This window comes from Macaca nemestrina, chromosome 5 (genome assembly GCF_043159975.1).
Source record: "Macaca nemestrina isolate mMacNem1 chromosome 5, mMacNem.hap1, whole genome shotgun sequence".
NCBI lineage: Eukaryota > Metazoa > Chordata > Mammalia > Primates > Cercopithecidae > Macaca > Macaca nemestrina.
In genome coordinates this window covers 41,852,908-41,861,980 of record NC_092129.1, presented here as the reverse complement: position 1 = coordinate 41,861,980, position 9,073 = coordinate 41,852,908, and the positions used below count along the sequence as shown (strand labels likewise).

The following is a 9,073-nucleotide window of genomic DNA, read 5'->3' as shown; positions in this document are numbered from 1 at the left end:
GCAGAGTGAGTAAACGGCCCGGCTGCCAGTCAGAGAGTAAGCCCCTTTGACTCTCATGCTAAGCTGCATCCTCCACCTCAGACTCCCGTTAGTAATAAAGGTGAGACTTTAGCTTCAATATTTACCTTTTTCTTTCATTTTTCAACTAGTTTAGAACTTATGCGCAAAAAAAAAAAAAAAAAAAAAAAGCAGGGGAGGTGGCATTATCTCTTGAAGACCTCAGCAACTGGCAGCCAGAATACAATTTTCGGTCAGTCAGCAGAGGCTCAAAAAATCCTTTTTCTTCTGCTAACTGTTGCATAGCCTCCACTGGCTACTCAAAATCCTTTTTTTCCTGCTAACTGTTGCATAGCCTCCACTGGCTACTCAAAATCCTTTTTTTCCCTCCTAACTGTTGCACAGCCTCCATCTGCTACTCAAAGTGTGGTCTGCAGAAGAGCAGCGTGGGTTTTACCTGGGTGCTTGGGGGAAATGCACAGTATCAGGCCCCACCTCACATAACAATGGAATCTGCATTCAAACTACATGCCAAGGAGATTCATATGCACAAGAGAACTAGTAGCAAACATTAACAAGAAGGTAAGTGTTGCTCTCTCTCAGCTCACTCTTTTTTTTTTTTTTTTTTTTTTTCAGAGCTAGCTGAGGTTTTATTTTGGGCCAAAAAAAGAAGCAATTGAATTGTTTTATAGCTGGAGGCATGGGCAAGGGGGGTCCCCACGCAGTAAACTCCCCTGTGGGTGGGCTGAGGGCCCTCAGGTGGGCCTCCTGCTCCCAGTGGTACCCTACATAGCAGTCTCCCTCCCAGGCTCTGGGGCAGCACAAGAGGGGTAGGCTGGGAGGGGGTGCCGCAGCTGTTCACTTGGGCAGGACGTCAGAGGACTCGGACACCAGCTTCCCATCGCGTGTCTCGATCTTCTTCACAACCACGGCCCTGGAGGAGCTGGTGCGGCTGAAGGAGCTGGAGCCCGCGCCAGAGCCAAAGCTGGAACCCAGGCCGTAGCTGAGGCCGGGGCTTGTGAGGCCCCCATAGGCCGAGCTCAGACCAACTCTATAGCCGCTGGTGGTCTTCGTATGAATACTCATGTTCTGCATCCCGGACTCCAGCCGGCTCTCCTCGCCCTCCAGCAGCTTCCTGTAGGTGGCGATCTCAATGTCCAGGGCCAGCTTGACGTTCATCAGCTCCTGGTACTCACGCAGCTGCCGCGCCATGTCTTGCTTGGCCTGCTGCAGGGCGGCCTCCAGCTCGGACAACTTGGCATTGGCATCCTTAATGGCCAGCTCTCCACGCTGCTCGGCATCTGCAATGGCGGTCTCCAGGGAAGCCCTCTGGCCTTTGAGGCCCTCAATCTCAGCCTGAAGCCGGCTGATGTTCCGGTTCATCTCGGAGATCTCAGTCTTGGTGCGCCGCAGGTCATCCCCGTGCTTCCCAGCCAGGCTCTGCAGCTCCTCATACTTGATCTGGTACATGCTCTCAGCCTCAGCCCGGCTGCGGTTGGCGATCTCCTCGTACTGTGCCTTGACCTCAGCGATGATGCTGTCCATGTCCAGGGAGCGGCTGTTGTCCATGGACAGCACCACAGATGTGTCCGAGATCTGGGACTGCAGCTCCCGGATCTCCTCTTCATACAGCTGCCTGAGGAAGTTGATCTCATCAGTCAGCCCTTCCAGGCGAGACTCCAGCTCTACCTTGTTCATGTAAGCTTCATCCACATCCTTCTTGATGAGGACAAATTCATTCTCCATCTCTGTACGTTTATTGATCTCATCCTCATACTTGTTCTTGAAGTCCTCCACCAGCCCCTGCATGTTGCCAAGCTCTGCCTCCAGCTTCAGCTTCTCCTGGCCCAGAGTCTCCAGCTGCCGCCTAAGGTTGTTGATGTAACTCTCGAACATGTTGTCCATGTTGCTCCGAACCGTCTTCTGCTGCTGCAGGAGGCTCCACTTGGTCTCCAGCATCTTGTTCTGCTGCTCCAGGAACCGTACTTTGTCTATGAAGGAGGCAAACTTGTTGTTGAGGGTCTTGATCTGCTCCTTCTCCTGGGTGCGCACGGCCTGGATGTTGGGGTCCACCTCCAGGTTAAGGGGGCTCAGCAGGCTCTGGTTGACCGTGACTGCGGTGATGCCTCCCATGCGGCTGGCCCCACCATAGCGGCCGCCCAGGCCACCCCGAAAGCTGCTGCTTCCCACTCGGGAGAAGCTCGAGGAGCTGATGCGGGCACCGGGCCCACTCGTGTAGGAGCGGCTGCTGAAGGCCCGGGGGCCAGAGGTGGACACCTTGTAGGACTTCTGGGTCACTCTGATGGACATGGTGGAGGCAGGAGTGGAGGCAGGCGGGCCGAACCAGGAGGAGATCCTAGAAGGAGCGGAGATCTCTCAGCTCACTCTTAACAGTTATTTTATTAAACATTTATCATTTTATTTAGCTTTTTATTTTTAGATAGTATTTTACAACAAATTTCTTCACAAACTTGTGCAATAGTGATAAAATGTATCAATATAAAACCAATTTTGCAAATGCATAGCACAACTTATATTTTTAAAAAGAAGGTAAAATACTTTTTAAATAAAAATTGTATTTTATATAATAGAAAAATAGATAAGGTATATTGAGCACCTTTGTGTTCATTTTTTTCTTTCTATTTTCTTTTTCTTTTTTTTCTGAGATAAAGTCTTGCTTTGTTTCCCAGTCTGGAGTGCAGTGGCATGATCTTGGATCGGCTCACTTCAACGTCCACTTCCCAAGCTCAAGCAATCCTCCCACCTCAGCCTCCTCAGTAGCCAGGACTACAGGCATGCACCACCATGCCCAGCTAATTTTTGTTTTGTTTTGTTTTGTTTTGTTGAGATGGGGTTTCGCTATGTTGCCCAAGCTGGTCTCAAACTCTTGACCTCAAGCAATCCATCTGCCTTGGCCTCTCAAAGTGCTGGGATTACAAGCATGAGCCACCACACCCAGCCTCATGTTAGTTTCTATAGTAGTTGAGTTCAGTATATTGGTTTCCAGTCAATACCTTCAGAGTTTATTTAAGTAGAATAAAACTTTCATATGAGCCTTTCTGACAACCTTGTTTTCGTTTTTGGTCAATGATTCACTGCTTTTGACAGAAAAGGGTGAGAGGCAAAGGAAGATGTGACTCATTTATTTCTTCTTTTCAACAGAATGTCAGCCTGAGTCTTACTGCACACATTTCAAGATCATATTGTTGTGAGATAATAATACCTTAGGCTTATGTGGTATGCTGCCATTAGCAAAGCGCCTTCCCAGGTATTATCTTGTCTATCCTCCCACTAACTGGCAAGATGGGTGACATTAAGCTTTGCCTACTGATGAAAAGAGTCAGGCATACTGAGGTTGACTTACTTTAGAATACATGGTTGGAAATGGCGAATCAAAGATAGACAAACCGTTCTGCCAACTCCAAGCCCAGGGTCAGCTCCAGACTCAGCCTAGATGGCATTAGTCTAAATGTGCTGTGTTTCATAGAACTAGAGTCTGGATATGGAAATACTAGAAGCTAATATTGGCGCTGCTTTAAATGCTTTACCTTTGAAAATTTACATCTACTAACACACTTAATTCTCATAATGACCCAATAATCTAGTTACTTTTATTATTCTCCTTATATAGATCACATATAACTATATATGCCCTCAGTTTCAGCTTCTAAGAAAATTTATCAATTATCAGGTAAAAAAATGGCTTTTATTAAATTTCAAAACACAAGTCTCCTTATTGCTAGGATAAATACATGAGTCTGGGTTATAAATGACTTCAGACATCAAATGACATACATTTAGTAGCATAATGGTAAACATCTCAAAACCAGATTTCTGAGGAGAAAAGTCCCCAGTTTGTAGATTTTGCCAATTTCTGAAGTATAAATATTTATATTTTGGTTGATTCTAAGCTATCCACTTGACATCGCTGTACCTGGAGATGGGAAGAGATGCGTCCATTCTGCTCTCACAAGCTGGTACTGACACATCACTGGCGCAGAGCCACGGACAGTCTACTTTCGGCTGGTGTTCTTCACACTCTTCAGTAAAGCCAAACAGGTTTGCCTTTGCCTTTTAAAATATTTTTGCAAGAATTTTGAACACTTTTTTGAGTTACTGTTAATTTTTCCAAATGTATTTCTAGACTGGATTATGCTAATAGTCCCTACACAGCAGGAAGACCTGTATGTAAGCCTGTAAGCCAAGGGTTGGCAAACTCTTATAACGTGCCACACACAAATATTTTAGACTTAGCGGGCCACATGCTGTCTCTGTCACATATTCTTTGTTTTTATAATCCTGTTAAAATACAAGATTTGTTCTTAGGCCAGGGGCTGTTGAAAACCAGTTGGGTTTGTCCCACAGGCTGCAGTTTACTGATCCCTGATCTAAGCCCTGGGAACACAGATCAGGGAGACAAATGAGAGTGGTCATGTGGTCAGACACTCCTGATTTTACTGTTTTTGTGATATTGGCAGGTCAAAGCCTTCTAACTTACAGAACTATAAGGGTTAAAGTAATTAATTCCTATGAAAGTTCTTTCTAAAGTATAATGTTTCAAGGACCATGGGGTATCATTGTTAGCATTATCCTGAATTGCTCACTAACTACTGCAGTTACAATCCCAGTTTAATTAAAACCTTTACTCAGAGCAGAAAGTACCAGCTCTTTAAATATCTGGAAGCCCCAACAGCACGGGAGGACTGAAACAAACTCAGATCATTATTATAAATCCCTCTATCTGTTCTAAGCCACTCCTGGGAAATATCCAGGCCTTCTGGCAACGGATAACAATTTCAACCTTAGCTCTATTTCACGTTGTTTAGGTCTCTGACCCTGCAAAGATATTGTCTGACATAAAGTAGGTGCTCAATCTATACTGAATGAATGATTATTTTCAATTACCTAAGTGCTCACCTTCTGTGAACCATAGCTCCCCCAAGCCATAGTCCCAAACCATATGCTCAGTCAGCTACCTGCCCAACCCAACACCAAGAGGACACCCTCTCCACGTATGGAGATGTTTTCCTCACTTAGTGGACAGGAAATAAATGAAGAGAATACTATGTGGGTACCTAATCTACCCCTCCATAATTATTGAATAGATGTCTGAATTTCTTTACATCTGAAAAATCAATATATTGGGATCAGAATTACATCCTAATGAAATTTAAAAAGAAAAGGAAGAAATTCCACTTTTGCACTCACTGAGAAACCTAATCTGACAATTAAAGGAGTATTCCAAGAGCTGGGTTGATAGGAAGACACCCCAGGAAGAGGTAAGCTTCACTTCCATCCCATTCTTATAATACGTAATGTTTAGACAAGGCCTCCTTACTCACAAATGCTTTACAATAATTTATTAATCTGGTAGACCTTATGACCTAGCATTTTATAGTACTTTAAAAACAAAGACTAATTGCGCTAGGGCTTAGCAAAAAGGTGGAGGCGCAATAAATGATTCATTAAACTTTGTGGGGTTGAGGAAGGCTCTATCCATTTCACAGAAAGAATATTTCCTATGTCCGGGCAGCACAGAGGGACCCAGGAAAGGTCACATAAGAATTCAAAAGCAGAACTGAATTAGAACAAATGCATTTTCGTTTCTTTATAAAAATATTGTAATGTGAAGTTCCCTTTTACTCTTATAGCTTTTAAACATGATTTCTATTTGAACACACTTGGTAGAATTTTGAATTCTAATGTCAAAATCAAAACCCATTTCTCTCAATTCTACTTACTCATTCATCTCTCACCTTCAATCTGCAATATGAGCTGGGACCCCCTTTTTAACTTCAAGTGGGGTTCCATCTATCTGAAATGTGTTTATACTTTGTGTTTTAAGTAAATTTTCTAACTATAAGGCCAATGTGTTAAAGGATGATAAAGAAAGGTAGATTTAAGAATCTAGTTTCAGAAAGAGAACGCAAACTTTATTTTCAGATGCCAGAGAGGAAAAAAGTACAACTACACCTTTTACTTCTATCAGTACATTAGGAAAAAGAACTTGGCAATGAATTACAACATTTGTTGAATCCAAAGAGACGTCATAAAGTCCCACTGAACACAGAAGTGAGAGTAATCAGGAAAGCTGGTATCGAAATAAACAGAAAGAGATCTTCATAGAGCAATTCAAATTGGTCGATATGTTTTTACAGAGTTATGAAATCATGCAGCATTTAGTTGTATTTCACTTTTATTCATCTCTAGTGAGGCCATATCCTAACCAGGACATTCATTTCCAGTAAAAGAAGGATGGAAATACTACAAATCTGTGATATTTAAACCAAACGAGTGAAAAAAGAATTTTTTAAAAATCAACTCTGGTGGATTAAAAGAATTAATCCAAAAAGATTCTAACTTTACATAATGGATCCTAGCAACGAATTGCTATCACCAAATCTCACAGTATATATAAAAACTACACTGGTGTGCATCTTCACCATGCCGTTGTGAAATTAAATGATAGTAACTGTCAACTCTTTCAATGACTTTGTTCCCTGTGAATTCGCCATTTTGTGGATTATCTGTAACAACACTTTCATCCCAGACCCATTTTATTCCCTGCTATGCTACATGTTATGAAGCATCTTCCCTGACATCCATTGCTATCTTCAAAAGAATAAATTTATTTAGAAAATAATCCAAGCCTAATGTTTTCCAAACTTCATTGCACGCAATGCTAGTCCTAGGAGATGTTCTATAAAAAAGAGGGTCATCTGGCCGGGCGCGGTGGCTCAAGCCTGTAATCCCAGCACTTTGGGAGGTCGAGACGGGCGGATCATGAGGTCAGGAGATCGAGACCATGCTGGCTAACACGGTGAAACCCCGTCTCTACTAAAAAATACAAAAAACTAGCCGGGCGAGGTGGCGGGCGCCTGTAGTCCCAGCTACTGGGGAGGCTGAGGCAGGAGAATGGCGGGAACCCGGGAGGCGGAGCTTGCAGTGAGCTGAGATCCGGCCACTGCACTCCAGCCTGGGCGGCAGAGCGAGACTCCGTCTCAAAAAAAAAAAAAAAAAAAAAAAAAGAGGGTCATCACCAAATAGATTTGAGCATAACTGCTTAGGATTCCTCTCTTGATGATTCACAACGCATTTTGGATTTTAAATTTTCTGAAAAGTCTTGCAGTAAAGAAACTCGAGCTTAGCCTGGGGGCCCGTGCCTATAGGCCCAGCTATCTGAGAGACTGAACTGGGAGGACTGCTCCAGCCCTGGCAGCCTGGGCAGGACCCCATCTTAAAAAAAGGAAAGGGAACTTATTTGACCATAGATAATTTCATTTTTTCTTTTTTTCATCTAACACTTGTTAACATTCCACAGAATTACTGTTTCCAGGCATACTTTGGAAGACCTTCTATAATTAAACAAAGAGGAAGTGAAGCCAGCTGAAAAAAAATTAATAGCTATACCTACTTTCAAAGACTTACTATGAAAAAATAATGCAAAATATCTCATTAGTATTTTTTTATTTTGCTTACATATTGAAATGATAATGTTTTTTGATATATTGGATTAAATAAAATATTAAAATTTTTTTAAAAGGTTATAGCCACATTTCAAAGCCAAACCTTTGAGTACCAGAATCACCCACACAATGCTAGGCCCTGGGATTTGCACCAACTCATTCTCTGCTTTCCCATGCCTTGTCCCAGCACCAGAATGCCTGAATCCCTCTTCATTTCCTCCCTGTGGCCTGCCCTAGTTACCTGCTAAGATCAGCATTGTTTTTTAGGATAAAACTCTTTGAAGTTCTTTGAGCTTAGGTGGAAATTAGACTTCTGTCTTTAGTTGAAAGCCAGCAGTATCTGAAAAATACATGCACCTAAACAAGACAATATTAGGAGTGTGTCTAAGAAAAATCGAATAAAAACATAAAAACTAATTTTTAAAATGTCAGCTTCGGGGGATCGGGGTGCATAGTGGTTTTTAGACTAAGTAAAGGCATTGGAACTCTAACTACTTCCCCATAAAATTGCATTTGCTCAAAACACCCGCAGGCAATTGCTGAGAATGACCAAGAAGCCGAGAGGAAAGTAGAAAAGAAAGCCATGAGAAATGGCCTGTTGAATTCTGTAATGTTTCTTTCTGACAGCAAAATAACAAGAAAAATAATCTCACTTAAGGAAATGCTAATAAGTTATTCTTCCTATTTCCTCTCCATTGTTCTCACAGCATCCAGAAATTTTCAAACATAGCGAGCACAACAAGTGTAATCCCAAGGTTCTCAGCGAAATTGTGTTTCATGTCTGTCTCACCCACTAGAGTGTGATGCTTATAAGGGCAAGTGCTGTGACTGCTTGTTCGCTTCTGTGTCCTGCAGACCAGCACAGTGCCAGCACTTAACAGCTGTCAATACAATATCTGTGGAGAACGAAGGGAGGGAGGGAGGAAGGAAGGGAGGGAGGGAGGAAGGGAGGGAGGGAGGGAGGAAGGGATGGATTGGTTGTTTTTTTGAGACAGAGTCTCACTCTGTTGCTCAGGCTGGAGTGTAGTGGCATGATTACGGCTGACTGCAACCTTGACCTCGTGGGCTCAAGCAATCCTCCTACCTCAGCCTCCCAAGGAGCTGGGACTACAGGTGCATGCCACCATGTCCAGCTAATTTTTTAGTTTTTTGTTATGACGGGTCATCAGTATGTTGTCCAGGCTGTCTCAAACTCCTAGGCTCAAGCAATCCTCCCGCCTCAGCCTCTCAAAGTGTTGCAATTACAGGTGGAAGCCACCATATCTGGCTTTTTTATTTTGTGAGGTTTGATTGCTTTCCCAGAGTAATGATGAATTTACTCTCTCTTGCCTGGTCTTCCAGTAGCCCAGGGCTTAAGGGTATATCTATGGCCATCAAATATGAGATAACTAACCAAATAAGCCTTAAATTGTGACATTACTTTCATTTATAACCAGTCTTTACAATAAAACACTTTTATTTTCAGAGAAGAAAAAAAAAAAACAGTAGTTTTTGTACTGTGGAATCTATTTGGGTTTTATACCTGGATAAAGTCAATATGGTCAAATGAAGTCATGTGAAGAATGCAATGGGATGAGAAAAGGTTAAGTGTGGTATTTTTATATTGTTTA

The 9,073-nt window shown here is 42.7% G+C and overlaps 1 protein-coding gene across 1 annotated transcript; it reads right to left on the bottom strand.

Annotated features, from left to right (window-relative positions):
* Positions 1 to 744: 744 nt before the first annotated feature.
* On the bottom strand, positions 745 to 4,047 carry LOC139363315 (keratin, type II cytoskeletal 8-like). The gene is made up of 2 exons (XM_071096514.1): positions 3,932 to 4,047; positions 745 to 2,353 (listed from the first exon to the last, which is right to left on the bottom strand). The coding sequence occupies exons 1-2, from the start codon at positions 3,955 to 3,957 to the stop codon at positions 856 to 858; spliced, it is 1,524 nt and encodes a 507-aa protein (XP_070952615.1). The 5' UTR covers positions 3,958 to 4,047; the 3' UTR covers positions 745 to 855.
* Positions 4,048 to 9,073: the final 5,026 nt, after the last annotated feature.

Excerpts from the sequence above, each read along its gene's own strand:
- LOC139363315 (XM_071096514.1), bottom strand. The coding sequence starts at position 3,957 with ATGGACGCATCTCTTCCCATCTCCAG. Across the intron at positions 2,354-3,931 it reads GCATCTCTTCCCATCTCCAG|GATCTCCTCCTGGTTCGGCC; the intron begins GTACAGCGATGT and ends CGCTCCTTCTAG.